This window comes from Acipenser ruthenus, chromosome 50 (genome assembly GCF_902713425.1).
Source record: "Acipenser ruthenus chromosome 50, fAciRut3.2 maternal haplotype, whole genome shotgun sequence".
Taxonomy (NCBI): Eukaryota; Metazoa; Chordata; class Actinopteri; order Acipenseriformes; family Acipenseridae; genus Acipenser; species Acipenser ruthenus.
The window spans coordinates 100,088-112,845 of NC_081238.1; the positions used below are offsets into that span (position 1 = coordinate 100,088).

The 12,758-nt window shown below is 41.5% G+C and overlaps 1 protein-coding gene across 3 annotated transcripts in view; it reads left to right on the forward strand.

Moving 5' to 3' along the window:
- LOC131721962 (dynein axonemal heavy chain 2-like) overlaps positions 1-12,758 on the forward strand; it is a 78,597-nt gene that overhangs the window by 39,026 nt on the left and 26,813 nt on the right. For all 3 annotated transcript variants that reach the window (XR_009319966.1, XM_059015381.1, XM_059015382.1), the window contains exons 44-55: positions 3,048-3,184; positions 3,746-3,883; positions 4,437-4,595; positions 5,210-5,362; positions 6,035-6,126; positions 6,826-7,024; positions 7,506-7,730; positions 8,729-8,833; positions 9,433-9,621; positions 9,910-9,995; positions 11,048-11,178; positions 11,950-12,099. Coding sequence is in view for 2 of the 3 variants with exons in the window: in XM_059015381.1 (XP_058871364.1) it covers positions 3,048-3,184; positions 3,746-3,883; positions 4,437-4,595; positions 5,210-5,362; positions 6,035-6,126; positions 6,826-7,024; positions 7,506-7,730; positions 8,729-8,833; positions 9,433-9,621; positions 9,910-9,995; positions 11,048-11,178; positions 11,950-12,099 (1,764 nt within the window). In the remaining variant the exon portion in view is untranslated. The remainder of the gene's footprint in view (positions 1-3,047; positions 3,185-3,745; positions 3,884-4,436; positions 4,596-5,209; positions 5,363-6,034; positions 6,127-6,825; positions 7,025-7,505; positions 7,731-8,728; positions 8,834-9,432; positions 9,622-9,909; positions 9,996-11,047; positions 11,179-11,949; positions 12,100-12,758) is intronic.

A 12,758-nucleotide genomic window follows, 5' to 3' on the forward strand; every position in this document is an offset into this window, starting at 1 on the left:
AGCTGACACCCTGGGATCCTTCAAGAAGCTGCTTGATGAGATTCTGGGATCAATAAGCTACTAACAACCAAATGAGCAAGATGGGCTGAATGGGGTCTCCTCTAGTTTGTAAACTTTCTAATGTTCTTATGTTCTTATGTTCTAAGTAAAGTTACTGACATGTAAAAGGGAACGAACCATGAGCAAACCCAGTGAGCAATGAGCAATGAACGTCTCAGAATCCCTCTTCCCCATGAAAATACGAATAAATCAATAAAGCACTGCAGAAGCCCTGTGTGCTTAACGTTAGCGCTTGTCAAGCAGTAGCAGTTCCATTTTATTGGATTCGAGAAGATGTCGCCGGATTTGAACAAATAAAACAATCATCTCTAATCTGTTTTCCCCATTTTTTTCCCCCCTAACCCTTCTCTCCTGCTCAGCTTTTCTGTAGATTTTTTTTTTTTCTTTTCATTAGCATAACTGCTCTTGTCAACACCTACATATATTGGATTTCTGTTAAAATTTTAGAGAAGGGACAAGAAAGGCTAATGCAATAGCCACGGGGGCTTTGACAAGAGCTTAACCAGCAGCAGTACTGAGTAGTTTTGTTTATTAATTTGATGTTTTCCTTAATTAATTTATTTTGTATTTCTGATGTAGTTGTGCAGAAAAGTCTGGGTGCAAATCCTTTAAAAACTAAACAACCTGGAAGAAATATTTTGTAAAAAAAAAAAAAAAAAAATGTAAAAACTGAAAAGAAAATACTTTTGTTGGCCCATTTTTTGCACATCTCGCTTAGCACAAAATCTTTGTAAATTTGCCAATATTAGCTTGTTGTGTGTCTGACAGTAAAAAAAAATAAAAATTATAAATTACCCACTTTTTTTTTTTTTAATGGAATCTTCCACATTCATTTTGATTTGATTCCACTATCCACTGGTATTTTTCATGAATTTGAGTGCTTTTATATATCCGACCAGCAGGTGGAGTTGGTGTATGGTAAAAACAGAATATTTAACTACGAAAGACATTAGCAGTTTGGAAATACAGAACGGTGAAAAGTGCCAGCAATTTAATATTGGCAATTACAGTACAGCCTTTAGGGTAGCATGCAGAAACCCCACTCAAACCCCGCTTTTTGTTTTGTTCAAATATCGCCGATGTCTGCAGGAGTTTCCCATTAACCCCAAAGCTCTGGGTCTTGGGGAGTTGTTTGGGGAGTTTGACCTTAACAGTAACGACTGGGCAGATGGTGTTCTCTCGTCTGTCATGCGCGACGTATGTTCAGGTACACAAAGCGTGTGAGCATGGATTGAAGTGCCTGTTTAAACAGCTCTGATCGCTGTTCATTGCATGTCAAATCACAGAACCTGAGGAATCCGCAAGGCGTGTTTTTGAATGTTCTGAAACGCCCCGTCGCGGATGCAGAGGGGCAGATGGGACAAGATTGTTGTTATTTCCACGTAGTGTGTATGTAACTGTGGCGGAGTGTCCCGCCCCTATTTATTATTATTTGTATTTTTGTTTGCGGCGCGGGTAAAAGCGCCGCGTCTTTTATTGTTATATTTAAAAACCTCGTGAGGATGCATGGCTGATCAGCTACTGATTATTTAACTAGCTGACAGTCATGCATCCTTACCAAACGCGTGCAGACTCTGGCCGGGGGATAATAAGATAATTACCAACTAGTTAAATCCCTCGGCCAGAGTATATAAACCAGCAGCACTCTGCACTCGGGGTGTGGAGTGTTCGAGAGTGGAGAACGGGAGAGAGAGAGAGGAAGAAAACAATTGCTAAAACGTGCTGGAGTATCCAGCACGAAACTTACTTGTTTGTTTATTCGTTCGGCCCTCGTGCCCTTTGGTTTGGTGTTTTGTTAAATCTTTTGTTTTTGTTTTGTTTATTAAATACGCTGAGTGCACCAGCACTCAGCTTCAACCGCCCATCCACTGTTTTGGTTTGAGTTACTTCCTGGTCCGTGACGTCATCCACATCACCACTGCGAGCCAGACTGCCACAGTAACCAAACCAGTGGCACTTCCAAACAGTGTCGGCTGACTATCAGCAATAATTTTGTTGATAAAGTTAAGGGTGTATAATTATGTGTGTGTGTGTGTGTGTGCAAATCACTGACTGAAATCAAAAACATTATCAACAAAAATGATGGTTTTGAGATATAGGGGGTTTCCACTGTGGGGAAATTGACCATGTAATGAAGTTTATAAACTGCCCCCTGCCCACACATCATCCAATTGCATCCAAAAAAAAAAAAAAAGAATGATGAAATTATGAAAGCTAAATTTGTTCATTGCTTGTGTGGGTTTTGCTGTCTGCTGCAAATGCAAGTTAGTTTGGGTTGAGTCTTAAGAATAAATAATCAATACTAGCTTGTGCGTCTGTTTGAGTGTGAATGGATTGTCTGTCTGTCTGTCTGTCTGTCTGTCTGCCTGCCTGTTTGTCTGCCTGTCTGTCTATCTGTCTGTATATATGTCTGCCTGTCTGTCTATCTGTCTGCCTGTGTGTCTATCTGCCTGCCTGTGTGTCTGCCTGTCTGCCTGTGTGTCTATCTGCCTGCCTGTGTGTCTGCCTGTGTGTCTATCTGTCTGTGTGTCTGTCTGCCTGTCTGCCTGCCTGCCTGTCTGTCTATCTGCCTGCCTGTTTGTCTGCCTGTCTGTCTATCTGTCTGTCTATCTGTCTGCCTGTCTGTCTATCTGTCTGCCTGTGTGTCTATCTGCCTGCCTGTGTGTCTGCCTGTCTGCCTGTGTGTCTATCTGCCTGCCTGTGTGTCTGCCTGTGTGTCTATCTGTCTGTGTGTCTGTCTGCCTGTCTGCCTGTCTGCCTGTCTGTCTATCTGCCTGCCTGTTTGTCTGCCTGTCTGTCTATCTGTCTGTCTATCTGTCTGCCTGTCTGTCTATCTGTCTGCCTGTGTGTCTATCTGCCTGCCTGTGTGTCTGCCTGTCTGCCTGTCTGTCTATCTGTCTGCCTATGTGTCTGCCTGTCTGTCTGTCTGCGTGCAGTCTGCGTGTACAGCGCTGTGCATTTCTCTCTTAACGCTTTGTGCTGTTCAGATGAGAAGCCGGATGAGAAGTGGATCATGTTCGACGGCCCGGTGGACACCCTGTGGATCGAGAGCATGAACTCTGTGATGGACGACAACAAAGTGCTCACCTTGATCAACGGGGAGAGGATCTCTATGCCAGAGCAGGTACGCAACAAGACTCCCAGAGCAAGAGGAGCCCTTGCAGGCGTTGCTTCCCAATTTCCATAGTAAAAGCATGGCAAAATATTCCCCAGTGAATTTGAACTTCAGCCGTTTTCCATATGGATAATGTAAAAGAGGCATAAGGAATGGCACAAACCTCCGTCCCATTCAAGCAAAGTAACTGCTTCTGTGATGTTTTAACCACATCCTTGTTATAACAAATGTGACGTCTAACACACGTGTTTATTTGATAAATTGATTATGTACTGATTAATAGTCTGAAAGAAAATGTCACTGTGAACTCCATAACATATGCAGGTGTACATAAATTCATTCATACATACATACATACATAGAGTACATACATTGCAGTTTTTCCAATTGCAGTTCTAAATTGTTTAATCAAACCAATTAAAACTGAAGTAGTTCATTGCCTCATTGCTCATCCTCAACTGTAATCACTCAGTGACAGTTCTACAGTAGTACCTGAACCTGTTTTGATGTTAATACCATGTTAATAGCAGTGCCACAGTGTTAGTTACAGGGTCCGTGTTTGCCCTGCAGGTGTCTCTGCTGTTTGAGGTGGAGGACCTCTCGGAAGCCTCTCCAGCCACAGTGTCCCGGTGTGGGATGGTCTACACCGACTACAGCGACCTGGGCTGGAAGCCCTACGTGCAGTCCTGGATCGACAAGCGCAAAAAGGTACCAAACCAATGGGCAATTACCATGTTACTGGACGCTCAGCTGATGCACTATTCTTGCACTATTGCACTCAGCTAATGTCCTATTGCACTACTATGTCATTGTAGTTATAATGTGTTGTAATCCTAAATGGTTGCATCCTAGTTCATATTGTATTTTAGTAGGATTATTGTACTTACTGTAAACTATACCGTATTTAAATATGAATCTTGCAATGTAATCCTTTACTGCCCTGTAACACCTGTAAGTCACCTTGGATAAAGGCCTCTGCCAAATAAACTAATAATAATAATAATAATAATAATAATAATAATAATAATAATAATAATAATTAAACTGCCCCAATAAACTGCAATGCAGTTCCCAGTTTGCGGTTCCCAGTTTTTGGACATTTAACAAAAGCTTATTGGTAATTGTCCGAAGTAAAACGTTATCATGTTTATACCAGACATTTACCAGTAAATCTTGAGATCTGCCAATATTTGGGCTTTCACCATGACATAGACATGTTGGTCTGCTGAAGTCGAGTTTAGGATTCTGTGCCGTTGTTCAGGAGGAAGCGGAACCCCTTCAGCGGCTCTTTGATAAATTCATCCACAAGACCATGGAGTTCAAGAAGGCTAACTGCAGGGAGCTGGTCCCCATCGCTGAATTCAACGGGGTCGTGTCTCTGTGCAAACTCTATGAGGCGCTGGCCACTCTGGAGAATGGGGTGAGGAACGAAGACTCTCTCTCACATACCCAGCCTTACCTCTCTGGGTCTATTCAATTGACCCTGATAAAGGTTTACCACAGCAATTTAGCAGTTTCCCCTCTCCAACCTTTTTCCCATGTTTATACAGCTATGACCAAAAGTTTGGCATCACCTAGAATTATAGGACACTTTAAAAAAAAAAAAAACTATATGAACATCATTTTTATATTTTATTTAACATCATGTAATCAAAGAAACTACAAAATGACATCGCAAAAGTCATAATAGTAGTACAGTAGTATTTCATGTTAGATTTTTAAATGTCAGATGTTTCTGTCTTCCAGTTTTCGTTTATAAGCATATGGAAAACTACAAAGCAGTGTGTAATTAAATATCTTAACTTAACATTATTCAGCAGGTTTCATTTGACTTTATGAAGCAAAATTAGTTCATTCCAAAGGGGGATGGCCTTTTCTCGTTCCCAAACTTTTTTATATGTTCCTGTGTCCTTATGTGCAAGAAGCCAAAGCATGAATCCCGGAGCTTAACAAATACCAAAAATCTACCATTTATATATATATATATATATATATATATATAGTATTTACGTATTTGTTAATATTTGTTCTCAGGTGAACCCGAGCGACTCTGAGAATTACAGCCGCATGGTGGAGCTGTGGTTCACCTTCAGTATGATCTGGTCAGTGTGCGCCGCTGTGGACGAGGACGGCCGCAAGAAGATAGACAACTTCCTCCGAGAGATGGAGGGCACCTTCCCCAACAAGGTGAGGATGAATCACGTCTCCGAGTCCTGCCCTTGTAACACGTCGTGGTGAACAAATCTAAAGAGTTTAGCCAATCACTCTGTGATTCCTCGAACGCCCACTAAAGACATCGAGTAAAATCAAGTGATTTTCAGTCATTAAGATTATTGATAAGCAGCAATTTTGTCCTATTAGATCTTCACCCTTCACATTGAAAGGGACTGACAGACAGTGGTCTTTATGTTGAGCTGGTCGATAACTATATTAACATCTTGCGTCTTTTAGTGACTTTCCTGTTTGTGTGTGTGCTTCTGTAACCCCGAATTCACACTAGCTACATAAAACCTGATTTTGAATGTAGCACACCATGAATTGTTCCACCCCTATGCATCATGCAGGCTGTGTTCATAGGGTAATAAGGAGGCAGTGTGGTCCAGTGGTTAAAGTCCAGGGCTCGTAACCAGAAGGTCACCGGTTCAAATCCCACCTCACCCACTGACTGACTCACTGTGTGTGACCCTGAGCAAGTCACTTCACCTCCTTGTGCTCCGTCCTGCGGATGAGATGTTAAATCAACGTCCTATTGGAAGTGACTCTGCATATAATGCGCAGTTCACAGCCTGCCTCTGTAAAACCCTTTTGTGATGGTGGTCCACTATGAAAGGTGCTATAATTTTGTTTTCCACCCCCAAGGACACTATCTATGAGTATTATGTGGACGCCAAGAACAAGACCTGGGCCCCGTTTGAGGATAAACTTCCCAAGGGGTGGAGGTACCCGCAAAAGTACGTGAGGATTATCTGTTTCCTTATGAAAGGCTGAAGGCTTTTTTTCCCCCACATTTCTGTTCTGCCTAGTATGCAGTTATGGCCAAAAGTTTTGCATCACCTAGAATTTTAGGGTTGAGGCATCATTAAAATGCCATCATCAAAGAATTCTAACGGAATAGTAGTACAGTAATATTTCATGTTAGATTTTGAAATGTCACATTTAAAAAAAAACAAAAAAAAACATATATGGAAAACTATATGTTAATGTAACATTATTCAGTAGGTTTCGTTCGACTTTATGAAGCAAAATGAGTTAATTCTGTATAGAGGGTGATGCAAAACGTTTGACCAGAGCCGTAGCAATGCAATGAAGAGTTTGGTTTCACGCTGCATTCGAGGGATAATAACGTAGTGGAGTTCAAATCAAGGATTGACCAACAAGTCTCGTTTAAATAACTTCACAAAACTCCTTTAACTCACTCGAGTTGTTTAAAGAACACTTTTTTCTGTCTGTTTTAATGGATGAAATAACATTTGATTTTAATGAGACTGTTTCAGACTGACTTCTTTCCCAGTCCCGTGCATACAAACCTTTATTAATCCATCAAAAACACACGCAAAAAAAACCCTGGGTGTTTTTTACACCCTTGCACAGTGCAGAGGTTTGTGTGTTTCTGTCGTTTGAACCCTGTGTTCGGTTTTTGGTTTCCACAGCGCCCCGTTCTATAAGATCATGGTTCCCACAGTGGATACGGTGCGCTATAATTTCCTGGTGAGCTCGCTGGTGTCCAACCAGTGTCCGGTGTTACTGGTGGGTCCGGTTGGGACTGGGAAGACCTCGGTGGCCCAGAATGCCCTGCAGTCCCTCGATTCGTCTAAGTGGTCAGTGCTGACCGTTAACATGTCCGCCCAGGTAAGGATAACTCCAAAAACATATCATAGAAGACCTCTGAAGATAAGTCTTCTTCGCTAATCTAAGTCAGAGATTCAGTCTATACACATGGTGTCCTATAAATTAGGCATCCACCTCTGTATAGAATGAACTCATTTTGCTTCATGAAGTCGAATGAAACCTGCTGAATAAGGTTACGTTAACAAATTGAGCTACACACCGCTTTGTAATTTTCCACATACTTAACGAAAAACTGACAACAATTGAAAAAATTACATTTAATACTGAAATACATTAAATACTGTACTACTATTATGGCTTCCAGTAGACTTTTTGCGATATCATTTCGTAGTTTCTTTGGCCACAGCTGTAGTTCATATATTATACCAATAAGGATGATCTCTGTTAAATCATGCAGCCACACCCTTTTCACTAGACTACACCTGAAAGTGATCTATATATATATATATATATATATATATATTTATTTTTTTTCCCCAAGACCACCTCGAACAACGTCCAGGACATCATTGAGAGCCGCGTTGAGAAAAGGACCAAGGGTGTGTACGTCCCTGTGGGTGGGAAGAAGCTGATCACCTTCATGGACGATCTCAACATGCCTGCCAAAGACTCGTTTGGCTCCCAGCCCCCCCTGGAGCTGGTGCGCCTCTGGATCGACTACGGCTTCTGGTACGACCGGCAGAAACAGACCGTCAAGTACGTCAAGGTGAGCAAAGAGCGACGGGGCTTTCACGACAGCGCCGTGATTCTACAGGAGCTCTGTGTTATTATCCTGGATCACTGGTGGGAGTCTTATTCTGTGGATTAGCCAAGTCTAATGCTTCCGGAATGGCGTGCAATACGAAAAATGCATTTTGTGCGTGTAATTACTAATTTGGGAGACGACAGAGTGTGCAGTCTTCTCTTCATTCCTCTGGTCTAACAAAGGATTTATAAACAAGCCTTTTTATAACTAACCTAGTAGTGGTCAGGGGCTCTGGACTCTTGACCGGAGGGTCGTGGGTTCAGTCCCAGGTGGGGGGACACTGCTGCTGTACCCTTGAGCAAGGTACTTTACCTAGATTGCTCCAGTAAAAAGAAAACCCCAACTGTATAAATGGGTAATTGTATGTAAAATTGTATGTAAAAAAATAACAAAACATTATCTGTATAATGTGAAATAATGTGAGATCTTGTAACAATTGTAAGTCGCCCTGGATAAGGGCGTCTGCTAAGAAGTAAATAATAAGTCTATTCTCCAGGACCTTTCCTCTCCTTTCTAATTTTCTAAGATAAACAGACTCGCAATCCATGCATTCGACACAGACGCACCTTGCTAATAAAATATATTGCTCCAAAAGATTACAACGCAGAGACAGTGGTACGGTAGATTGCAAAAAACCCAGACACTATTCGAATAAAGAATGCGTCTCCTTATCAGTAACTTTCCACAAGCTGGCCTTTACATTGAGTTCATGAAAATACACAGACAAAGCACAGCGGCATGTAAAACTGAAAAAGAATTCAAAAACAACACCGCATCTTGCAACAGTTTGTAATTAATTGTCAAACGACACTTTGTCGATTCATTTTCCCCGATATGCAAGGACCTTCTAAACTGCTTGGCAAGACGGCCTCAAATTTAACAGCAAACAGCAACGTAGTCGAGAGGGAATTTTCCTAGCGCTTTGATGACGGTTTTTGAATTTGTTGTTGTTTTGACAGGACATGTTTCTGATGGCCGCTATGGGTCCCCCTGGTGGCGGGAGGACTCACATATCAGGACGCCTGCAAAGTCGATTCAACCTCATCAACATGACTTTCCCCACGGTAAGAAGGAAGAGGAGCCAGGGATGTGTTTTGTGGGTAAAGAAACAGTGTGGCGATAGGGGTTTTGATTAAATTACTTAAACTTGAATTGACCTTTTCATTTTAACCACAGTTTGTGCACAGCTGTGGCCAAACGTTTTGCATCGCCCTATAGAATTAACTAGTTTTGCTTCACAAAGTCGAATGAAAACCTGCTGAATAATGTTACGTTAACATATTGAATTGCACACCGCTTTGTAGTTTTCCATATACTTATGAAAAACTGACAAAAAAAAAAAATTACATTTTCAAAATCTAACATGAAACACTGTACTAGTGTTATGGCTTCCGGTAAACTTTTGCAATTTCTTTTTGTAGTTTCTTTGATTACATGATGTTAAATAAAAGAGCTAAATTATGATCATATAGTTGTTTTTTGGGGGGTTTCTAAAATTCTAGGTGATGCAAAACTTTTGGCCAGAGCTGTATATATATATCGACTGATACTTGTCTAGCAGATGAACCGATAATTAGTTTGTGAACTATTAATATTTTTTATAAAAAAGAAACACTAAACTGTCTCTGTGTCTGAGTCCACCTCTCTCTTTGCCTCGCTGCAGGAGTCCCAGATCAAGCGTATTTACGGCGCCATGATCAACCAAAAGCTGCAGGAGTTTGAGGAGGAGGTGAAGCCCATTGGGAACGTGGTCACTCAAGCCACGCTGGAGATCTACAACGCCATTGTGCAGAAGTTCCTTCCCACCCCAGCCAAAATACACTACCTGTTCAACCTGAGGGACATCTCCAAGGTAACAGAGCAACCAGCAAGGGCTGTTCATAGTTCAGTATAGAGCTTAATACAGCAGCAATGAGAGCTGTTCATAGTTCAGTATAGAGATTAATACAGCAGCAACGAGAGCTGTTCATAGTTCAGTATAGAGCTTAATACAGCAGCAACGAGGGTATTACAGAAACCATAATAGTAGTACAGCAGTATTTCATGTTCGATTTCGAAATGTCACATTTTTCCATTTTTGTCAGTACAAAGCGGTATGTAATTCAATATGTTAACGTAACATTATTGCTGTGTCCCTCAGGTGTTCCAGGGCATGCTGCGGGCTCACAGAGACTTCCACGATACCAAACACAGCATCACACGGCTCTGGATACATGAGTGCTTCAGGTAAACCTGAAAAATAATCAGGCATTGTACTGACATGAGCTACTGCCTTTGCAGGAGCTGTGCGGCCGTAGCGCTCGCTTTCCATTTAATACTTCTCTTGCGTACTTTGTTGTAAGGCAGAACGCATATAGCAGTACCCACCAGCTGCAGTAAACTAAACTCAGCTGGGTACACTTGATTGTTTCAATTTAAAAAATACAAAGCACAATCTGACCTGATAACATTTTACTACAGTTAATTTTGTACTGCACTTTTCCCCCCATGGTTATGCTGTGCACTGCCACAGTTTACAACGGTTTGCCACGGCAAAGCATATTAACAAAAAAAGACCATGTTTACCATGCTTACCTATGCTTTATTAAACTTTGCTGTGTTTTTACTAAATGTTTCGAAGGGTAGATTAGTTGAAACGATTAGTAAATGGATAAAGTAGTAGTAACCTTAATTCTAAGTCACTTCCCCATTGGAACCTATTTGCATCAACTACACTTATAATATCAATCAATCAATCAATATTTATTTTATATAGCGCCTTTTGTAGTGGACCACCATCACAAAGCGCTTTACAAACAGTAAAAAACAATGCAAATACATTAAATACAGGCATAATACAATTAAATACAAGGCTAGGATGTGAATTCTAGACATTGTGGATGCGTGTGTCATACAGGATCATACGAATAAGAGTGAAAAACCTGAAATAGCAATTTAGACAACAGCTAATAACAGATATCAGGCTTAAAGAGAATTGAAAGTAAGAGAGAACAAGTGGGTCTTCAGAGTTGATTTGAAGCGAGTGGCTATCGCTGAGAGTGTAGCTCTCGCACCCAGAATATCAATGACAAAGCATTCAAAACATTTCAACCACTACAGGTTCTATATAAACGGATGAAATGCGTTGATGTCAGGGTATCTAACACTTAGAAACATTCAACAGACGCGTGCTCACGTTTCAACTGGACTGCAGTACCTTGTTGAAAAAAAAAAAAAAAAAATTGAGCGAGTCGGAAAGGTGACATTGACATGGTTTCGTTCCGCTTGTATCATGCCAGGGTGTTTTCAGATCGCCTGATTGACCAGAGCGACATGGACACCTTCACTGGGATGATGGCAGAGAAACTGGGCTTGCTCTTCAGCCAGACCTACCACAACATCTGCCCCAACAAACAGCCTCCCATTTTCGGTAAACCTCACCTTAAAAAGTGCGCCCAGCACTGAAGTGATTTATATTTTCTTTACTAAGATTCAGCTGTATCTGTAATCATATATTACAGTACAGCGCGTGATATCATTTCTCCCTGGCAAATGGAAGTTGAGCAGAGACTTTTAAGGAATGTTTAGTTAAGCACATTTTTTTTTTTTTTTTTTTTTTTTAACGCCCGTTTTGATTGATTGAATCATTTTCTCAACTGTTTTAGAGAAGGTTAGAGAACTGTTTTATTCTAACAGAATATTTATAGAAACGCATGAAATAAAACAGTCCTTTAAAGTGAAAAGTGCCCTTTAAGTGGTCAATTTGTGACATACCTTTCCCATGCTTGTATTATGCATTTACCATGTTTTAACACTACATGGTTTACCAGGAGGTAAGAAAATGGGTTTGAAAATTTCTCTCTCCCACCCTCTCGCTCCCTCTCTATCTCCCTCTCCCTCTCCCTCTCTCACTCTCTGCCTCTCCCTCCCTATCCCTCTATCTCCCTCTCTCTGTGTCTCTCTCTCCCTCTGTCACTCTCTCCGCCCTCTCTCTCTCTCTCTTCCTCTCTCCTTCTCCCTCTCCCGCTCTCTCTCCCTCTCCCTCTATATCTCTCTCTCCCTCTCTCTCCCCCTCTCTCACGCTCTCTCTCTGTCTCTCTCCCCCCCTCTCTCTCTTTTCTCTATCTGTCACTCCCTCTCTCTTCCCCCCCCCTCTCTCTCTCTCTCTCTGTCTCTCTCTCTCTCTCTCTCTCTTTTCCAGGTGATTTTATCCGGGAGCCGCGGGTGTACGAGGACCTGGTGGACTTCAAAGCTCTGAAGCAGTTCATGGAGACCCAGCTGGGAGATTACAACATCACCCCTGGGGTGGTGCCCATGAGCCTCGTGCTCTTCAGAGACGCCATTGAGCACAGTCAGTATCAACAACTAATCCACTGATCAATTACTGATTGCCGTGGCTTTTATTTCCCGAGCCTCAATAACACCTCCATAGATGGATCACCCCTGGTGTCCCTACTCAGAACCTCACATAGCTAGCTACGCAGTAACACGTGCATTGCTAGACCAAAGCTCTTCTGCTTGTGTTGGTGTTGTATTGAGAAATGGAAGACGCTGCTGAAAATGCCTGCTTACATTTTCACAGTCTCCTCAATGTGATATATTATATCACTATGCATAATAATTAATACACACACGGGATGTTTGCCATTGCATTTTGTGAAAAGTCTACATGTTTCTTTGTTTTTTTTACTAAAGTTTCCTCAGTGCATACTATGTATAATAACAGGTAGTGGTGTGCTGACACCATTGATTGGGACTCAAGGTTGTAAAGGTGAAGGAACGGCAGCTTTTCTGGTTTCAAAGCCAACACATTAATTAATGGATGTATTTAATACCTGCTGATAAATACTTCTCAAAGGCAATTCGGACTATCAACACACCCCTGCCTGTTATACATAGTGTGCCTTGAGCAAACTTGAGTATATATAGAAACACAGATAATAGACCTTGCAATTTGCATTCCACTTTATGAGAATTGGCAGCAGTGTGGAGTAGTGGTTAGGGCTCTGG